We start from the raw sequence: 22220 nt of genomic DNA on the forward strand, positions 1-22220 counted from the left end.
TTCAATTCAGCTCAGCTTAGTTCAGTTCAACTCAGCTCAGTTCAGTTCAGCTCCTAATTTCCTTCTCTTATAAAATATTCATTTTAGTTCAGTTCAGTTCAGCTGAGTTCAGTCAATGAGAACAGGCCCTTAGTGTAATATACAACTACTTCCTCCATTCTTTTATTATTGCACCATAAGACATTGGCACAAATTTTTTGATAGTGGAAAAAAGGATGAGAGAGAAAGGTAGAAATACAAAGTTGCTCATGTGATAGTATACACAAAATAAAATGTAAGTATTGAAAACAAGGGTATATTAGGTATTTATAGTGTAAACACAAATAATTCTTTTCCTAAAATGGATATGGTGCAATATTTGTGAAACTTCAAGGTAAGTGGTGCAATATTAAAAAAAACGGAGGAAATATTAGTTTTCTAATTGATGCGTTGTTATTTTATCCTAAAAATATATAATGGAGCTGTTGTAATGACAAATATTAGGATCCATAAATGTATAATACAGAGAAAATTTAATTAATTAATCTTTACAAAAACATAGCATGTATTTCTTACATGATTACATAGTATTCCACTTAAACTTATAAATGAAAGAAATTTGATACTACCTCTGTTAATTTTTGTGTGCAACTTTGGGGTATTATTTGTGAGATATAAAATATTCCAAAGTTGCACATAAAAATTAACGCAGGTAGTATTTATAAATGACTCCAAGCGGCATCCACGAGAATCATATATAGTTACCTACCACTTCCCAAAGAAGTGAGCAAGTGTGAGTCGTATGAATTAGAATCGACACCACTGCTACAACCACCATGGTCGTCTGATCTTGGAATTCCGATGAGCAAAGATTCACAATCTTCTTGAATTGAACCATCATCATTCCAAGGATGGGATCCCTTTCTTATTATAGTCTCCAATTCCAATGCAACTTCTTTCATGGTAGGCCTCTCCTCTCCTTTTAACATCAAGCACCATTTAGCTAGATTAGCCATTTGTTGTATTTCTGCAATAGTTTTCTCGCTCACTATGTTTATGTCAAGAATGTCCAACAAACGACCTTCTTTCATCTTGAGAAGGAAGTGCATAGTGAGAAATTTCTCAGCTTCGGGCCTAGCATTAGAAATTGCCTTTTCCCTTGTCAATAGCTCCAGCAAGACAACACCAAAACTATAAACATCACTCTTTTCAGTTAGCTCACCTGTCTGCAGATATTCGGGATCTAAATAACCTCGAGTTCCAAGCACCATCGTAGCAAATTGGCTTTCGTCCGGTGGAATCAACCTTGAAGCTCCAAAGTCGGTTACCTTAGCAGTGTAACTTTCATCCAAGAGTATGTTCATTGATTTCATATCTCTATGAATTATTGGTGTTGAGATAGTGGTATGTAGATATGATAGCACATTGGCAACTTCAGATGCTATATTTAAACGCACATTCCATTTCATTATGGAAGCTCTAGCTGCATCATTTAAGTGGTCATATAACGTCCCATTGTTGATAAACTCGTACACCAATAGTGGTACTTCACTCTCAAGACAACAACCTAATAACTTGACCACATTTCTGTTGTTGATTTGTGATAGAACTAGAACTTCATTAATAAATTGTTCTACTTGATTTGGATCCACCTTGAGAGATTTTTTTATTGCCACAACTTGGTTATTTGGCAAAATGCCCTTGTAAACAACTCCAAAACCTCCTCTTCCAATTATGTTTTCATCACTATAATTGTTGCTAGCAACTTCAAGATCTTGCATAGTAAAGATTTTTAATGTATCAACACGCCGTCCGAAGAGTTTTTCATGTAAAAGCAAACCACCATTTTGCCGAAAAAAACTTTCTCGTGTTTTCCTAGTTCGTGTTTCCTCCTGTTTAAAGTGCAGGAGAAACCCAAAAAGGAGCAAAGTTATGATGCCACCACCAACACCTACGAGAACGAGATACAAAACCACTAAATATATTAGAAGTATGCAAATAACTTTGAGATACTCATGCCACTAATTATATTATGCAACTAACTTTGAGAATTGAGATACTTGTATCTGAAACAGGGGTTATATGTTACTTGCCACCCTAGAATCCAAAACAATGCATGAAATTTTTGTCTATTTCAATTGTTGTCTATACTCGGTGGGTTCAATCCAATGCCACCCTTCTTTGTACAGTTAGAAAAATCAGAAAAATCTTGCGTGGACCTGGTCCACAATAATATTATTGTGGACCTAAGGTTTATACACACGTAACTGACATTATATTCAACATAGCGACCCTTAATTTTAATATAGTAACCTTATTTTTAACATGGTAACCATTTTTAAAATTTGTGTAACCTTTAATGTTATTATGAACTTAAAATACGACACTATGTTGAATAGTGACCTAATTTTAACATACCGATCTTTATTATTCATATTGACCATTATACTAAAAATTTCATTAAAAAAATTAACCTCTGATAGCTTTTATAATGTCATACTAACTTTTATTTCAACATAATAATCTTTGTTTTAATATAGTGACCTATATTTTTTATTAATAAAACAATCATATTGTCTCTAATGTTAGTGGTCCACAATAAATTAGGGTGAATCAGGTTCATTTAAAAATTTATATAGCAAAATAGCGTCTATGCTAATTTTACGAACAATTTATAATACTCCTAAAGATTAACATAACAGATCTATAAGTCCAAATAGTAAAGTAGTCAAGTACACATCCCAAAATAACATATAACACCATTTTTAGGGGCGTTGCCTCATACTGAAGGCCCTGTTATGCCCTCAAAGTCACAAACCCACAAACTAGCCAGGGCGCTAAATTGAGGGTAAGAGCAAGTTTAGCCCCAAGTCTTAAGACTTGGGTGACATCATCATTTTGAGTCTTAAGATTTATACTTAAGACTTTTCCCATTTTTCTTCAAAAATCTCAAGCAAGTTTCAAGTTGAGTCTTGAAATTTCAAGACTCAACTTAAAACTTGAGATTGGGACCCACTTCACCCACTTCATTTTATTTTATTTTATTTTATTTTATTTTTTTTTATTTATTTTTTTTTTTTTACATATAATATGTCAAATATTTAAGTCTTAAGGCTAAAGTGATAAATTTGTGTAAGTCTTAGTGAGTCTTAACAAGAATTTGATGACATCATTTTCAATGGAGACCACCAAAAATGATGTCACATTCAAGTCTTAAGACTTGGGGCTAAACTTGCTCTAAAACACATGTAATAATAGTTTGATAATGGACTCCAGGCAAACTAGTAAGTTAAATTTAAAAACATTTGATTATAATAATCCAACTTTAGTGCGATCTTATTATTAATAATCTAACTTTTTTTTATTATTCTACAATAATCTCAGTTTTATACCCCATTTTAGGAAAATTTGTAAATTACAGCCATTTAATTTATTTATTTTTTTTTGCAAATTGCAGCCTAAAAGTTCGTATAAATTGTAATTGCAGTCCAATTCAACTTTTTCATCGGTTTACATGTCAAAAAATCTTCGTTTAAAGTTTTAGGGGCCATTTCAGCCCGTATGGTTTCGAATTAAACTCGGAATTAGCAAAAAAAAACGTAAGTGTCTCATTTTTACAGTTTCCCACAAATCGATATATTTTTGTTACGCAAAGCGAGATACTTATATTCATTTTTTTTTGCTAATTTCGAGCTCAATTCGAACCCTTAAGACCTAAAATGGCCCCTGAAACCTTAACCGAAGATTTTTCGACATGTAAATCGATGTTAATGTTGATTTGGGTTGCAATTTACAATTTGTAGAAACTTTTGGGCTGTAAGTTGCAAAAAAAAATTTAAATGGCTGCAATTTACAAATTTTCCCCCATTCTAATCTATTAAGCCAAGTTGACCTGCTACTTACTGTTCAGGTAATTTTAATTTTTTTTATTTAAATTTCTTTTAAATAAGGATTAAAAAAAACAAAAGTAATTCTTCCCCAGCCACCCAATTTCCCCTTCCTTCACCACCCCCACTCCATGTCGCCCCATCCCATCCGATTTCTGATTCCGACCACCCCCTCAACCACCTCCCTACCTCCCACAAATCCACCTCACTCTCTCTCACACACACTCTTACTCCCTGCAAGTCAATGGCTGCCGGCCGGGAAAGGGAGGGAAGAGGGATGCTACTAGGAAAAAAGGGAGGGAAGGTGGAGGATGGAGGTGGAGGGAAAGAGGGCAGCCATTGATGAAGGTGAAAGGGAAGGATGGAGGTGGACGGAAGGGAAACAAATTGAAAATTTTCTTGTATAAAAATTATATTTGGACGAATTATAACATGACACGTGGCAAGATGACTTACCAATTTGGACTAATAGAATAGAATAGGGTATAAAGCTTGGGTTATTGGTGAATAATCACAAAGTTGGATTAATAAAAAAAAAAAGATCGGTCAAAAGTTGGATTATTAGAATTAAATATAGCAGTAAAAGAAAAACAACAAATTACCCCAAAAAATAAAGAGAAAGAACGACAACAAATTTAATGATAGAAATCTGTATAAGCAATTACTACATCCGTTACACATTATTTGCAACGATTTGATATAATGTAGAGAGGAAAAATGTTTAATCGTTGCAAATAATATGTAACGGAGGTAGTATAATTTGATCCTTACCGCCGGTAGCCAAGACTGGTATGACCCAAGGTTTTGTACTAGAAATGCAATGATCGTCTTTTGTTCCATTTCCGTGGTACCCCTTTGGACATTTGCAATAGTAGCTTCCATTTGTGTTGATACAATACTCTGTTTTCTCACAATGATTTGCTCCCTTGCACTCGTCAATATCTAATTAATGAATACATTTGTTAAGTAATTAAGTAAATAAATGAAAATGGTGAAATGATAAGTCAAAATATATACCTGTGCATCCACGAGGATGATAAGGGTTGCCAGTATAACCATCTTTACAGCTGCAACGATACCCAAATTCATGAACTGGATCATAACAAACTGCGTTTTCTTTACACAAGCAACTCCCATCTTGTTTCGCCACTGAACAACTGTGCTGTCCAATAGTCCAATTGAACACTACAGGAAGTTGCAAGGATTCCCAGTACTCCATAGGTTGACTTAAATTTTGTTGGTAGAATGTATAAGCATCTTTTGCAACCGGAAATGCAGCATTACATGGGTTAAAAGTGTACACAGTACTATGGTTGTGAAAGCTATCTAATGACACTTCAACGTCGTTTACTCCACCGGGTATGGAGGCTTGACAACACCCAACGCCGGAACATTCACCATCAATCACGTCTTCTAGCTCCACGCACTTAGTCATGCATCCTGTTTCGTATTTCTTGCCATCTCGATAACCCTTAAACCAGGCATAGGTGTCACACCCTATGGCAACTAGCATGTTTTTTGTGCTAGACAGGGTAAATGTTATCAAGCTGAACGAGCTCCCCCAATATGCAGTATTGTTACTCTGGTTGTAACAATCGTAAGATACACCAACTTCAGTGCGGAGTTCTCCCTCTATCACTGAAATGTTAAGAACTTTGTAATCTATACCAAAGATTGGTGTAGGAGGGCTCGTACTATGATTACATGTAATTTTAAAGGATGATGATGTTTGATTATGTGGTGGTTTATAATAACAACCTTCTTCAATACCAAAGGGGTAAGGAATGCTCAAATTTCCACACTTATCTGAACAGTGTGGCGCGATTACGAGGGGTGACACTACTTTGTCGCCGGTGATTAGTGGTGTCAACACCCAACACACGCAAATTGTTAGTAGAAGAGCATAACTTGAGTAAGTCATGCCTACTAGAGTAGTATTGAAACAGCTTTTAAATTGTAAGGGCTAGAAATGAGAGTAGAATTGCATTGAACAAAAAAACTGAGAGATAGCTTTTATAAAGGAAAGTCTACTATTGGTCTTTACAAATTGAAAAGTCTTCCCGTGAAAATGAATGTACACCCAAAAAAAAAAAAAAAAAAAAAACTCGCTTTGGACAAAAACATACTCATTTTTTTTCCCATTCCATTTGTTATGTTGCAATTACAAATTAAACGGAGTAACAAAAGTATAATATGGAGTACTCCATAAGTCCATAATATATCTATTCATTAGTCTCAATGCAATGTATTATTCCTTTCCTAACAAGTGGGAGAGGACTGGAACCTAACCACCCAAAATTGATCCCAGAATCCGGATTAGCCCAAAAGGTGAATTGGGTGGAACACTAAAAAAAAAAAAAATAAATAAAGACTTTACAAATATAATTATGAAAAATTTTTGACATTACTAAAAGTGTACAAATTATTTAGTAAAAATTATTTATTTGGAACGATTTACCTTGAAATTTTTTAAATCAAAATTAATTCGTATTTTACGTCATTTTAAAAAACTTATTCTATCGGGTTTTTTTTTATTTTTTTTTTTTTGGGTCGGTGCAGAATCGCAATTGGTGATAGAGGTTTATATTTACAACCGTAATTGTTGATAGCGGTTGTATTTGATGAACAAATATTGCTATCGGCGATTCTTTCTACAAGTTTTTTTTATTAACCGTCCCACTGATATAATTATCTCACTATTTTACATGTAATCTGCATGTTTTAGCATTGCTTGGAAATAAATAGTTAGTATACAATAATAATTTTTTAAAAAAATGAAGAAGGTAATATATGAATAGTAGTTAATCATTGCATAGTCCCTTTATCCATCAGTATCCCTTGAAATGTTGTGGTCCTTGTGGACAATAAAATCTGAGAAGATGAGTACTCGTAACATTCAATTAGTATAGCAAGATGCAACTCATACAAGTATCGATTGACATGTATTGACGCAGTTGACCCATGTTTTAAGCTCGTTTTTGTCGTACTAGACTTGGTTCTTAGCTTTGACGTACCGTTCATGCCAAGTTGAGAGGTTGTATAAATAGTGACCCATGTTAATTATAAGCTCGATTTACCCTAATTGAATTAGTCCTTAGCTTAAACGATAGCGGGCTCATTTCAAATTAAGAGGTTGTGGAAATGGTAACATATCAACTAAAAAAGTGACTACATTAATGTCCCCATCAAACAAGTTATGGTCATTTTCTCCTTTCTTCGACGTGGAACAATTAGTCAAAACCTATATACAGCGTACAGTATCTATCTAGATATAGACGTGTGTAAAACGGTGAGTGTTAGTTAAGTTAGAAATTTCAAAAGGGCGAAACTAGCACACCCCATAATTTATACTCCTTCCAATAAGCTAAGGTCGTATTCATGCTCGTACAATATCGAAAGGTACGCAGTTGACTAGTTGGAGTCCACCTTGCATTGATCCATCAATCCATCATTCATTATCTTTGGAATGTTATGTTGCGCAACAGACAGATAGTACAATGAAATTAAAGACGAAATGCACCATTCAATTTTGTACATTTGTACTTCTTTATTTTGGAAAATTCTAATTTGGCGTTGGAGGTGGAAGAATCAACATAATTCACTACGGCCTATGGATTTCTATATATTAAAGAAAAAATAATAATAATAATAATAATAATAATAATAATAATAAATAAATAAATAATCTCTTTTGTTTTAGTGTATTGAGTCTAATAACACATTGATGCATACATGGATGTACAATAATTTAGGCATTTAGCAACTACAATCATTAAATCTTATCTTCCATGCACGATTTAGGGTGAAGGATTATAGTTTGGGAGAGATGTATGTGATTGAAAAATATTGCAATCCTACGTCATTCGTTTTATTTTAGTTGACATATGGATTTTTACCTTAGGTAGGTTTGTCAATACATAGTGTATAATTTTAAATATAAATATGTACAATTATGTATAAACAAAGTAATTAGTATTTGATATTTGAAAATAGTCATTGAGATGAATTTAATGAGACTCCACATACGTGACAGTTTTTCTTAATACTTCGTACTTAATCATAAAATTATATTGTTGAATAGCTTTAAAGTAAAATATATGTCAACTTACAAAATGCTATACAAAGTATAATATAATTATAATTGAGATATTATAGAATATCATTTCGATTACAATAGAATGAGTAGATGGATATTTTGTGCAGAAGAACTACCCTAAAGATAGAATGTATGAGGAGATGTACTTACATGTAGAGGTGTCAAAAACTGACCCGATACGAATACACGCCAAAAAAAAAAAAACAAAAAAAAAAGTCAAATTAAGATTTCGACTTGTATGAACTCAATACTTGACCATCAGTTATGGCTCAAATTTATAGTAACCCGACCAAACCCAACTTCATCAAATCCGAGGCATCCGAATTAACACCTTTATTTACAAGAAAAACTTGGATTTTCTTAAAATAGTAGGAAAAATTGATTCTAATAATCCCACCTTTGGTTGGTTAGCGGTTAATAATCACACCCTTAGATTATTATTTAATAATCCTAACTTTATAGGGAATCTTCTTCTGTTGGTCCATAACCTGTTGGTAACCGGTTTTGATAGGTCAATTACTTAATATGCCATGTGTCGTTTTTTAATTGGTTGAAAAATAAAACATAAAAAAATTAAGAAAAACACAGAAAAAATAATGAAAAAAAAACCCACCAGCCACCCCACAGTGAACCTAATCTTACCTTAACCCCACCTAAAACCGGCCAGCCTCCACCCTACACCCCTAAAAATGGCCGGTCAGAACACCCCATTACCGAAAACCACTCCGTCGACCAAAAGCTACCCCCGAAATCTCCCCTTAACGGCCTAACCCGAATCCCAACCCCGAAACCACCACCCTAAAAAAACCCCACCCAACCGATGGAACCCTCCTCTAACCGCCGAAAACTATCGAAAATCCCCAAAACTCTAACCCAAATTCAACCTCAAGCCATCCCTTAAAATTGATTTATTTCTTATTTTTTTTTAATTCATTGAAATTAAAAAAAAAAAGTGACTATCAAATTAAAAATAAAAAAAAAAATAAAAATGTTTACCCAATATTCATGTTACCGGTCATAAGGGACCAATAAAACATTATTAAATACTCCGTAATAATTTAAAGGTGGGATTATTAACCGTACACCGGCCAAAGATGGGATTATTTCAATCAAATTTTCCATAATATTCATTGCTCCTTGAAAAAAATAATACGACTGTACAAGTGATTCTTCATTCTTGTGACGAAATAGGCTACAAGATGACTGTTAAACCCTGAAGTGAGTAGGGGAAGAAAAGAGAACCTTTTACACAGTTACACATTATACTCGAAGAAATTCAATGACCATAGAAATGGAGATGGAAGAGCAGGAAGAGGAAAACCAGCAGGCTGAAGAAAAAGATGAAGAATCGACAACAACAAATTGTTACCCAGAAATTTCGGATGAAGCTGAATACCACAAACTTGTGCAAAATTCTGACCTTTTCTTGCAAAAGCTCAAACATTTTCACTCTTCCTTCCACACCCATTTCATGTTTGTTCTCTCTCTCCTTCTCTTTTTGATTTATGCATTTGTTTTCCCACTTTTCTCATTCAATTTTTATATTTTTTCTTCAATTTTTGCTCTCATATAATGGGTTTTACCACTAATGCATGATTAAATTTGAGGAGAATTTGTGAAATCAAAGGGTTTATTTGTTTGATTATCAAATTATTAAGGAATTGGGGGAAAAAATGAGGAGAAATCATGTTATTAGCTTTGTCTTAGTCTAATTTCACCCATTTTGGGAGAAGAGAAAAGGGTGTAAGAGCTTTATAGAGAAGCCTTTTCTGTCAATTCTGACCAATTGTTGTGAAATTAATTCCTTTTGAGAACATCCGATACCGCCTTATCAAACTAGGTTGAATGAAAAAAGGTGTTCCTTTGATGATGTTGAAACTTATTTAGATTGCTATTCATTGGATTAATTAGCTGCTAGTTGTTGTTTGGGTTATTTTTGTGTTTGGGTTAGTTGAAGTTTATATTTTGGTTTAATAATTACTAATAGGGTTTCAAACTTTTTTGATTAATGTGCAGTTCTCCTTCTGTTGGAGGAACTACTCTAGATTTACATCGCCTGTTTGTAGAGGTTACGTCTCGAGGTGGTCTTGACCAAGTAAGAAGTAATTTCAATAATGAAATTGAACGAAATTGTTAGACCTTTCTGTCTGTTGTTTTTTTCTCTGTTTGTATTAATGTTCATAGTTGATTACTGTTATTAACATATTGTATTGTTGTTTTGTAAACAGTTCCTAAGGAGTTCTTCATGTATCTGTATGTCTGCAATTTTGCCGTGATTTTGTAATCTACTTTCTGAGATTAGGGGGCTGGGGAAGCAAATTTGTCATTCCCTCCATTTTGTAATAGTTGTTTCAATTTGACATTTTGCATTGATCATATGCCCCACTTTGACCATAATTTTATAACCAATGTATTAAACCTAATGTTGAGTAAGCGACTGAATTTTGAAAAAGCTGGCACAATTGAAATAACTCTTTATGTTTTGTAAAAGCATATCTTCTACCTTCATCTATGTTGCTCACACTCGTCTAGAAGTGTCTAAAACAGGTAGGCTAGGAGTATATCGGGTTGTTGGTGGTTGTTTAGTTATGCATGAGCTTGGCTGGTTGAATAGATACCTGTTTAGGTTTGTTCTGTTTAAGACAGTGGAGGGGGTTTGCAATGGTGACTGGGACTCGGGAGTGAGGAGGAAAGTCTTCTTTGTGTCTTTGTGAACTTATTCACCTTCAAATCTTCTTCATAAGTTTGGAGTTAACTTTCTTGTTTCCTTTTCATACCTGACCTGTGCAACACTGTAATCCTAAATTGATTTATGTAACTTCTGTATTCATGCTGAAATTATAATATTCCTTCTACTGTCTTAGGTAATTTCAGATCGGAAATGGGAGGAGGTGGTTTCTGCCTTCAATTTTGTGACTATCAAAAGATCATTTCTCCTACGCAAGTATTATATGTCATTGTTATATCACTTTGAGCAGGCATATTTTTTAAAGAAAAAAGCTCCAGCAGTTGCTATCACTGGTACAATAGCTTCATCATTAGCTACTATGACTTCCATATGCTTTTCCAGTTAGCTCCCTGACAAATATCCATTTGATTGTGCACCTTAGATGCTGCAGAACAAATTACTGTTATTGGCTCAACTATGGAATCTACTTCAGACTTCATTGAAAAATCTACCAACATGAGCCATTTGCAAGGTATTTGGATGGGCTTCTTATATGCCAGTCAGCTAATATTTTTAGACTTTTTATGTTTATTGTTCCTATTGGATGTGAATTTATACTATTGATTGAAGAATAGTGAGAATATAATTTTTTTTCAAAAAGGTGACTTATTATGAAAATGGATCCAAGTTAATGTTGGAACTATTTTAGATAACACACTTCATTGATGATGTAGTTTGAGATGTGTTTTTTTTTTGCTTGTGTTGATTAAACTACGACTATTAGCCATTAAATCTTCAAAACATCTTTATGATTGAGATGTCCCAATGAGAAAAACCTTAGTGTCTTTTCTTTCTCAATTATGCTTTCTTGCCAGTTCCCACCCTATATCTTATTGTGGAAAGCATAATTTGTTAGCTTTCCCACACAACCTCTGCTGCTACTGCTATATACAAGTACATGTTAATTGCTGCTTACTGGAAAATTGTTATTGACTGATGATTTGCCTCGTCAATTGCCATAAATCCAGAATGCATTCTGGTATAATGAAACATCTCATATTCACGCATGCCAATGCATATCTTTCACCATTAATATCTTCAATAATCAATATTTAAAAACAAAAACCAAAAACCAGACCCTACGTGATTATGTTTTTCCTTATGAAAAAATCACCAAAAATAAACCAAGTGTAGTGTGTGAATTGTGTAAATTTCAAATTGTTTCATTTGAAAAGGAAGAATCATATGTTGATGAACTTCTCTAGTGGAAATTGAAGTGTGGTATAACGTTGTGTTACTATAATAACTTGCTCAAAAATATATAAGCAAGAGATCACTTATTAATTTACTTGTATTTATTAGAACTGCTCTTCATTTCCTTTTTACCCTGGGCATTGTCCGAACCTATTAAGGCCCTGTTTCCCTCAGCTAATTCAAATAATGTTCAATAATATCATTTCAATAGAAATAAGTTAAGTTCAGCAAAAATAAGCTTAGTTAAGGAAAAATAAGTTCTAATCAATAGAAATCATTAACTTGAAAAAAAAAACAGCTAATAAGTAAATATAAGTTCTATTCAGTAAATAACTAATTTAAGTTCTGAAAAAATAAATTAAGTTCAACAACAATAATTTAATTTCGGTAATAGTAATTGAAGTGAAACAAAAGTAATGTAATTTCAGTAAAAATTATATAAGTTCAGCAAAATTAATTTTAATTCAGCAAAAATCAAGTGAAAGAACAAGGCCTAAGTTTTCCATCATAATCTTCCAATTGTTGTCAAAGCAAACCTGAAGATAACCCCAAGAGTCAAAATACCTTGTTTCTATGTCATTAGACCTCAAGGTGTGATATCACTTATATGTGCTGTACCAGTGTGAATAAGAGCGATCTGACATTTAACTTGTCTGAAACCTCATTGATATGCTTGATTCTGCATTAGACACATAACCAGCTTTTTTTTTTTTTTAAGAAATAGGGCAAATCAGAATTTAGCTTATGACCCAGTGTGCTTCCTAGTAGAAAAGAAGCATGGCTGTTAGATAGAATTTAGATTGAGCTATTCACATTTCACAGCACATAATTCTTGCTCCAATGGAACCATTTTTATCGATATGCATCAGAATTGATTTTTTGTTTTTCAGTTAAGTTGTTTGAAATGAGAAAATGCTGCGATTATTTCATGCAGCAAGTGTCCATTTACAGCCTGGTGCATCTTTGATTGGAGTTATTGACGAAAAATTGGATCATGGGTATGTTGTGTCTGTGAATTTGGGCTCTGATACTCTGAAAGGCGTCCTGTATCATATTCCTGATACACCACCACCATTTTGGAGCCCAAATCTTACTCGGCGAAGGAAGCGGAAAAAGTCACAGTTGTCACTAGTAGAATTTTCTCCCTTAAAGCATGTATCTAAAGGACAAGAAAAGGCCTTCAGCAACATTGGACATATGAGATTTCAATCAGCAGAACCCGAGAAGCAGGTAAAAAAATGATTACCTTCCTTTTATGAGATTCTATGATAGTAGAAGTGCATTGGCTTATCGATTACACCCTGTCGACAATTTTGTAATGCTTACTTGTATGCATTGAATGATGTCCGTGTAAACATGAAGCTATCAATTATAAATGCGCTGGGAAAAGTTTTGAATTTCATGTGTGATAACACTTTGCTATTAGGGCATGTAGAAAAGCCTTGCGCTTGAAATTGCGTCAAACTTTGAGATGATAACCCTTGTATGGAAGGATAATGGGAAAAGAATTGCCTTTGACATTGAGTGAAAGGATATTTAAATTATTATAAAATGAAAAAAAAAATGAATTTGATTCATTTGCCTTTCGAACAGTTAGAAAATAAGGAGCTTTTCATCTTATACACCCCCTCAATAAAAAAATAAATAAATAAATAAAAAATTTATTGCCCATCAGTCAAATCTGACAACCAGGCGAAATAAGAGGCCGTGTTAACGAACTCTATGCACTAGTGTTTCTTTCCTCATTTCAGATACCCTTTCCTTCATGCCGTAAGGCGTAAGCCACTTGAAACAATTAGGAGTAAAGGTTCCTGCATGAAATCTAGAAATATTCCTCTGTTTTTTGCCAGATTGCCTGAAACTACTATATACTCTATAATTTGTTAACTTGCTCATGCTTGATTAAGATTCTGTGATCTTCACCTGTAACGTCTCCATATAATACGAGTGTAGTATCTTGCATATAATTTCTATTTTCCTCTTGCAGAAATAGTTGGTTTCATCAGTTCTGTAATTATTGTGTTTTTTCGTACTTACCTAGTATATGTAATGCATTAGCAGGTTGGAATGTATACATTTTTAATGAAATGTTGATTATGTTTATGCATACCTTTCTATTTTATTTTTCGGAAAGTTAAAACTGTGTTTTTAGCTTATTGTTGATAACTTGATATAAAACTGCACCTACTGCAGTATTTAATTTAGACTATCTTCATTGATTCATTGAAGTAAGATTACTGATGCTAGAGCTCTGAGATAAGTCAGTCATCCTTTTGATGCTCTCAAATTCTCGAGTCTCAACTATTGTTGTCTCAAGTCTTAACTTTGCATTCATTATTTGCAGTTCAATCAAGAGAAAGGATTGACTGTTAAGGAGTCTGACCATACTGAAGTTGCCAACACAGTTGCTAATTTATGATCACTTCTAATGACAAATTTGCACCGAAAATCCATCTGCAAACTGTTGAACTCCCAGTATTTCTTCTTGTTTGCGCCATTACTTCTTGAGCAGCTGGAGCTGGGTCAACACGTAACTGTGCTAGCCCTACAAATTAGAAAATTCTAGATGTAATATGTTAGCTTTGGTGATCCCTGTATAGGCAGCAGTGACACCTGTTGTGAGATAACCGCTAACGAAGATGTTTAGGAATATAGGGCATGTAAGTTTTATGCCTCTTCTATTGCAGGAGGATGTCCTATAAAAATTGCTGAGCTAGGATTGTTAAACTGCACGTCTTTTGAAAAGTTGTGACCTTATAACTTAGAGTTCTCATTTCATTGATTTACAAGTGTTCAGGATGTTTTATTTTGTTGTATTGTATAGCTTATGCACCTCATAAATCTCACGTAGAAGATTCCTCCTGGGTTTCAAATTTAGCTTGCACTTGTAATCTTGTTCAAAAGTTAATCATCAGTTTGATGGAAGTGAGGATAATGTGAAGCTTTAATGCCAAGGGGACAGAATGATTGGAATCCCAGTCTAGGAGCTCGGATTCCACTTCTATCGTTAGAGGGAAGCATAGTTGGAATCTCTTCTAGCAGCGATTACTTTGGTTTTACGAAAAAGCTTCTAGGTAGTCAGCCCAGCCTCTCTGCCACTAAAGCTCCTGAGCTAGTATGGTATGGGGAGTTGCTGCAGAACTTTTGACAGGGAATTACCACAGAAGTTTTCAGCCTCTAGAAGTTGCTTCCAAAAGTTCTGCAGATGGTAATAAAACTCGTGTCGATATGAAGTTCTTCAGTCAATAAATACATAAAGTACTTCCATGACCTGAAGACCGTCTTTAAGGTTCACGCCGTGTTGAATCTCAATAGCCAATAGTGACGATAAATAGGTGTTCCTTAAGGAGACAAGAAGATTTCTACTCTACTCCATATGCTCCATATGATACAAGTAAAGTGGAATTTTCATTATTACCTAACAAATTTCTAACTTTATTAGATTGTACTGTACTATCACAAGTTAAGATCATGATTGATCAAAACACATTTTGGAAATTTACTTTTACCCTAGCAATTATGATAGCATGGCTGAGGGTGGAGATTAAAGCGATCCCCTTCTGCAGGGTTAATTGAGGTGCTCAAAGACAGAAGAACTGCACATTGTGTTCATGTATTGTAAAGAAATTGTATAAAAGATTTAGTATAGTATGTAGCACAGACATGAGTAACATATGCCATAAGCGAGAAAATTATAGATTTCACCATCGTAATTGTTCAAATAATAACAGCTCTACAAGAGCCAATCTGACAATTAAGAAACATCTAAAACAAATGGAAGGGTAACACTTAAAAAATCCTACAAACTCATCTAAACTGATCAGACACAACTAATAAAAGTGAAGATCACATCACTTTCATTCTCTAATTCCAAAGATGGCGGAATTGTAAACAGGCAACTGCACAAGCACCGCAGAAATACTTGCACAATAAAAGGCAACAGGAACCAGAAGGTTGAAGTATATAATGCAGTTGTAATCATCACCTCTATGTGCCAAGCAGCTAGGCGATGCCAGCATTTTCCAATAAAATAAGCTCAGCAAAACTTCCAATGATTATTGCAGTTAACGCAAGTTACAAAAGTTGTCATGGGTTCATCAGCACTACGAGTTTGCATCTGGTGGTACGTGGTCTTGCGCTGCCCACATCTCCCACATCTAAACTGGTCAGTTGTGGCCTTTGGTGGACCCCCACGTTCACAGTCAAAAAGAGCCCTCTTTTCAATCTCTTGATTCTCTATTCGTCTTTGCTCACTGGCCATTTCTTCGGCTGTCAAGTTGACAATCCTTTCAGGCTTGATATCCCCTAGAAGGACTTTCCTACGAAAATCTGGGTTCTTAGCATCCTTGATGTTAAATACAATGCTCCGGTATTTAAACTTGTGAGCACCATTAGAACGGCCCCACTTATCAAACATAACGGACTCCACTGAAACAGCCACTCGAATTGGATCACAAGCATCAACTTGTTCTTTAATGCTTTCATCCGCCTCGCTAGAAACCTTGGATAGAGCATCTAAAAGAAGCTCTCGCATCTTATCACGTATGGGATCACCAGCCTTGACCATGGAAGGCAACTTTGGGGGAGCATTAGCAGCTGGTTTTGCACTGGAGCCCAGCTTCTCTTGCTTTACCGTTCTCTCAACCTTAACAGGTTCCGCTAAACTCACACTCCCAACCTTTAATGCATTACCATTTTCAAATTTACTTTCCACAGGACCTCTTTCGGTCTTAGCAAGCTTTTGCGGTCTGGGTGAAACAACTTGTTCAACTTTTTCGACTTTCACATTTCCTCCCCGTGGACTCTTTTCATCCTTTACCGGAATTGATTTCTTGGTACTGCCAGAATTGGTAACTTCAACTTTCATAGTATTATTACCAACCTCACCATTTTTCTTCTGTGATGTTTCCTCAAGTATTATGTTTTTCCATATCTCAATCAAATCAACTGCAACACTCTGAATCTTCTTTCTTGGATGTTTTGTCAGATGCCGTAAACGCTTTCCAACCTGATCATTAAGTGCACATTGACTCAATAAGTAAGAACCTCAATTAAAATTATAAATACTCCTTATAGACTATATTGTAAGCAACTTTGAATGTCCGGCAAAGTTCTAACAAAGAAGCCATTATGTAGCTCATAGAGAAACCAATCTACATATGCATCCTAAATTGTACGGTGTACAGTGTCCCAACACTATAAGCCTTTTCCAGTCTTCTGTTTCTATTATAAACCCTGATCCTCAAGGTGGGAAAGATTTGGAAGGAAATACGCAAGAAAATTACAAACCTGTAAAATGACAATGTTACCCTTTATAAACTGACCCCATCATTTCTCTCTCCATTCCTCACTCTGTCATGATTTTGTCTCTCCTCCTCATTCTTCTTCTCCCTCTGTTACTCCTCTCTCGGTTTTCTCCCCTTTAATTTTGATTTTATTAACAGCTTTTGATATTCTAAACCATAAATCTATGGTAAGGATAGATTACTAAGATTGCACTAGTAGTTGCAGGAAGTGAGGTTCATACTTCATACTAAGGTTCACATAGATATTCAGCTTCCTTGTTGATTCTTATTTAGTTGAGTAATATAATATTCTGGTAGAACAGCTATGAAACAGTCTGGACAGTCAGTTTTTGAGTCCGGTGGATGGGAAATACTTTTATACAACAGTCTCTTCCCTTTCATTACTCACCACAATTGTTAATATGTTACACAAATACTACCTCTGTTTCATATTATTTGCAACGATTAGAGTATTAAACACTTTCCACTCACAGTTTATGTCATATCGTTGCAAAAACAATGAAATGGGGGTAGTAGTCCCACCCCACCCAATTCCTTTATTTCTCTTTCCCCACCTCCAAAAAACATTAAAATCCTAGGATTCCTAACAGTGTAAATGCATTATGAAACAACAGCAGGGCATCTCATAAAACATAAAACAATGGCCCTTGCAGAAACTCTGCAGCACAATAACCCAACAGGTCTATAAGTTCAATAGTACTCCACTCGATTTTAACAAAGAAAAAAAGGAATACCCATATTCATTTTCCAAGAATGATTTGCCAATGATTGTCAGTCCAACAACCACTCATGATGAACTCTATCCATATTCTTTTGATCTTTTCTAGTCAACCATCATCCTCAAAAGCATGTTGCAACATAAAGTATGAAATTTCAAGTTCCAAAAACTTCTCTAAACACCATGAATGATTTGACTACTGAGTTACTTTATGCATGGATGAAAAACACTAGAACACTATTTTTTGGGGGATATAGCTGTGAAAATACATCAATTGTCTACGTAGGTTATTCTATGCTGCAGTAATTATCCGTTCAAATTCAAACAATTAGTCAATATAATCCTAAATGATAAATAATATCCAAATTTCACATTATAGGAAACTTCTGATACTCCCAAAACCCTTCCTTATCCTTACTATCCAAAAATGGGAAAACCATAATAATAATCCCTCAAAAGGCAATATTTCAGCCTATACTCACAGTTAAACCGGTAGCGTATCTTAGATATCCTGATAGGCCAACGAAAAGATTTATCCTTTTTTTCATTCACCACTGTAAAAGTTAAGTTCCTAAAGCTCAATCAACCTTAGTTAAGAATTAGGCATGACTTTAAAAGTAATGTCTCGCACATTCGTGTAAGAAGAGAATGTCACTCAGAGATACAAATTTCGATGCCACTTGGTAACGACAAACTTACCCGACCCCACTTATAGGTACTAAGGCTTTGATTGATTGATTGGTAACGACAAACTTCATACCCAAGATAAAGATCGTATTTTACAGTTATAATTATTAATTAATGGAACAGAAAGGAAAGAAATGTACAGAAGTAGAACAAACCTGGGTAGAAACAAGAAGCTGATAATTGACAGGGAAATCCTTAAGCTCCTTCAAGGCTGCAAGGCAACGAGCTTCGTCATCGGCAGAGCCAATATCTTCCGCTGCTGCCGCGTCTGCCGCCTTCTTGGCGGCCTCGAACAATATCACCAGCTCACTCTCCATAATTTTTTATCAATGTGTTATTCGATTCGACTCGATAACACTCTTCTCTGTTATTCCGTCACTTCTCTTACAATCAGAACCTACCACAGAAATTCCTCAAATTTCTCAGGTGATTTTTGCTACAAACCAAATAACTGCAAACATTCATATTACAAACCATTAATATTCATTCAAACATTACTATAAAATTATGAATTTAACAAATTCCATATTTCCATAAAGCAATCTTTCGTACCAACCAAAACGCAATTTAATTTGTAATCATCTTTATAATACCCCTTCAAATATTAAGACAGAATCTCAAAACAGAAAATAAATTAAACCCTTTAACCTAAATGTATACATTATCTATAGGTCGTAAAGCGAAAAACCCTAATTCGTAAATTTCATGGCTGCGTCAACACCCAAAAAAATAATAATAATAACCCTAAATACCAAAAAAAATTAAAACTTGACATTGGAAAAATTGACCCACAAATTCTTACCAATAAACCCTCAAAATTAATCCAAAAGAATCACGTAAACATTAAAAACAAACACCAAATTTGATGATTAATTTAAATTTGAAAAGGTAAAAATTGAACCAAAAGAATGGAGAAATTACAATAAAGAGGGTAAATTGTTAATAAAGAAAGAATAAAGGACGTACCTTGGAGAAGTGGAGGAATCAGAAAGATCTAGAGAGAGAAAGAAAGACGAGGACTGCAGAAAAGATGAGGTGAGTTTTGCGCAGCTATTCCTTGGGTTTTTTTTTTGGGAAATTATCAATATACCCTTGTCGTTTTGACTTTTATCAATGATACCCTTCATTAAACTTTCATTATCAGCGGTACCCCTATAATTTTACCTTAATTGTTACCGTAATCATGCCGTTAAACAAACGTTAAATTTAGCTTTGAATTATGGTTATTTACATATGATCATGTTAGATTGCTAATTTTTTTTTTTTTTTTTTTTATATTAAAATACATTTGAGTGTGAAATTGTGTTTATGATTGCATGTAACAGTGTTATTTCTGACTTTGCAAAGTAATTGCTAAATTTTTAATCTTTTCGGATATTAAAATTGGTGTTGTGTGTGAAATTGTATTGTGATGTTTTGGTGTGGTTAAATAAAGTGATTGTATACTGATTTTGCAGAATGAATGAAAATGAGAATGAGAAGGTTGTGTTTCGATTTAAGTATAAGGTGCATAGAATTGATATTGAAGTGGACCCCGATGAATGTAACTTAATGGATTTAATCATAGAATTTGAAGATAAGTTACAAAAAAAGGGAGTAGTTATATTGAACCCTATTTTTGCTTATGCTTATAGATGAGATAAACACTGGCCAATAGATGATGTTGACTTAGTGAGGTTCTTTAGGACATGTCCAAATGTTGTTGTGTATGAGATTTTAGTTGGTACTACTATGAATTCAACTTCATTTAATGATCTAATGTATGATTTTAGGAGGAGCAAAAATAAGGGATAAAGGTTATACAGAAAAGAGGGAATTAAAGAGAAAAAAAAAGGAGAGAAAACTTTTGGGTTTTGACATTTCCCACCCCATTAAACATGTCAAATGATTATACTAAACGTTTGTTTAACGGCATGGTTACTGTAGCAATTAATGTAAAGTTATAAGGGTACCTCTGATAATGAAAGTTTAATGAAGGGTATCATTGATAAAAGTCAAAACGACGAGGGTATCATTGATAATTTCCCTTTTTTTTTTTTTTTTTGAGCTTCAAATCGAAAACAACACAAAACAAAACAAGACAAATACAAGTACTTATTTTTTGGTTATTTATTTACTTATCCGATTTGGCTATTTCCACCTCCAAGTAGGTTTTTGCAAAGCGTCTTTTTATCCCGTTTGTTGGGGTTAGTTGTTTTAATCTTTTGTTGGTGGTTAGGGCCGGTTTTCTTCAACTTATTTTCATTTCAGGGCATTTTAATTTCTTATTTTCTTTTCTTAAAAAATATTCAGTTCAATTCAGCTCAGCTTAGCTCAGTCGAGGATAACAAACCCTTATTTTGTACAAGCACAAAGCCGCAAACAAAAGGAGACCGAGGAAGTGATCCATTAGACTTGTCACAATAGTGATTAATTGGGTGTGTTCAGGCAGGGAATGATGATTTGTAAACATGTCGTGTATGTTAAGACTATTAATCGCTTTTAAGCTTATCGTCTTGATATGATTTCGCTTTAGAGTTATGGAGGTTTTTGTATGGAGTTGAGTCGGGCTTTTTCCTTCTTTGTTTTCCAAATATGTCAAAATGTTGTTGGCTAATCTATATTGTATGTTACCTATATTGCATTAGGCTATTTCAACACAAAGTTAAGTTGACAGTAATATAATGATTCTAATCCTAATGAAAAGAACATGCAAAGAGTTTTGGAGAAAAACATGTGTTATGGGTGACTTTGGTGGTGTTGAGTAACATAGAAATACTATTAAAAAATAATAATAAAAAAAAATAATATTTAGATATCAATTAATAGTCCCCCCTTCCCCGCAACAGCTCTCAAACGGATTAGATGAAACTGCAGATTTTCCCAAACTTAAAATCGAATATATAGGTATGACAAAAGAGAATATACTATGCATAAGAGTATTTAATATTTAATTATATTGTTTCCGTAACAGGTAGATTCTCATTTAATCAGCAAGCTGATCACTAATCCAATCACTTTGATTTCAACATTGCCTAATTAAACTTCAATCAAATCAAACTTTTATAACATTGAAAGCGACTTGATTTCAACCAAACGCTACAATCCAAGTGGAGAATTAAGATTTTTACTCCGATATAAATCACACCATAATGGAAATATATGACACTAAAGATAATTGCGTAAAAATTTGAACAAGTCTTTAGCTTCGAGAGTTAATGTGAGCTTAAGAATATGAATATGACTCAAATCCTATCCAAAGTTTGTTTTGATTGTTTTTCGTTTTATTTATTTATTTATTATTAAAGGGTTGTTTTAGTTTGATTCTAAGTCAATGGGCAAACCTTTTTTTTTTGTCAAGAAGAAGAATATTATCATTAATAAATAGCCATACAACATTTACAACAATAATAAAGATTTGTAAGCCACAAATTTAGAAAAAAATAACATAACTTTTACAATCAAAATCATAACTAATTTGCATATCGGGCATAGCTCGCACTCCACCACTTCAAACTTGACGCGAGTAGTGCTTTTCGATGTCTTTGCATCTTTCCAAGTAGAGACGTTCGCAATCTGCGCTGATGTTGTGATCGTAGAGTTGATGACGAACCCTAAACTCATATGAATCCAAATCACCATATCA

At 34.1% G+C, this 22220-nt stretch overlaps 3 protein-coding genes across 4 annotated transcripts; 1 reads left to right on the forward strand and 2 right to left on the reverse strand.

Moving 5' to 3' along the window:
• Positions 1 to 489: 489 nt before the first annotated feature.
• On the reverse strand, positions 490 to 5890 carry LOC145631895 (wall-associated receptor kinase 2-like). Its single transcript, XM_081684121.1, has 3 exons — positions 4884 to 5890; positions 4638 to 4808; positions 490 to 1930 (listed from the first exon to the last, which is right to left on the reverse strand). Exons 1-3 carry the CDS (start codon positions 5785 to 5787, stop codon positions 741 to 743), a joined length of 2265 nt encoding a protein of 754 aa, XP_081540247.1. The 5' UTR covers positions 5788 to 5890; the 3' UTR covers positions 490 to 740.
• A 3220-nt stretch (positions 5891 to 9110) lies between these two features.
• LOC145630438 (high mobility group B protein 10-like) lies at positions 9111 to 14666 on the forward strand. The gene is made up of 6 exons (XM_081682693.1): positions 9111 to 9435; positions 9979 to 10057; positions 10827 to 10983; positions 11073 to 11162; positions 12819 to 13114; positions 14229 to 14666. Exons 1-6 carry the CDS (start codon positions 9242 to 9244, stop codon positions 14301 to 14303), a joined length of 891 nt encoding a protein of 296 aa, XP_081538819.1. The 5' UTR covers positions 9111 to 9241; the 3' UTR covers positions 14304 to 14666.
• Positions 14667 to 15557: 891 nt separating this feature from the next.
• LOC145631896 (transcription elongation factor TFIIS-like) lies at positions 15558 to 19675 on the reverse strand. 2 transcript variants are annotated; one of them, XM_081684122.1, is made up of 3 exons: positions 19562 to 19675; positions 18751 to 19046; positions 15558 to 16892 (listed from the first exon to the last, which is right to left on the reverse strand). In XM_081684122.1, exons 2-3 carry the CDS (start codon positions 18910 to 18912, stop codon positions 15921 to 15923), a joined length of 1134 nt encoding a protein of 377 aa, XP_081540248.1. In that variant the 5' UTR covers positions 18913 to 19046; positions 19562 to 19675; the 3' UTR covers positions 15558 to 15920. The 2 variants fall into 2 exon arrangements, with proteins under 2 accessions (XP_081540248.1, XP_081540249.1); XM_081684123.1 differs by having other exon boundaries at positions 18751 to 18992; positions 19562 to 19667.
• Positions 19676 to 22220: the final 2545 nt, after the last annotated feature.

This window comes from Chenopodium album, chromosome 5, assembly GCF_948465745.1.
Source record: "Chenopodium album chromosome 5, dcCheAlbu1.1, whole genome shotgun sequence".
NCBI lineage: Eukaryota > Viridiplantae > Streptophyta > Magnoliopsida > Caryophyllales > Amaranthaceae > Chenopodium > Chenopodium album.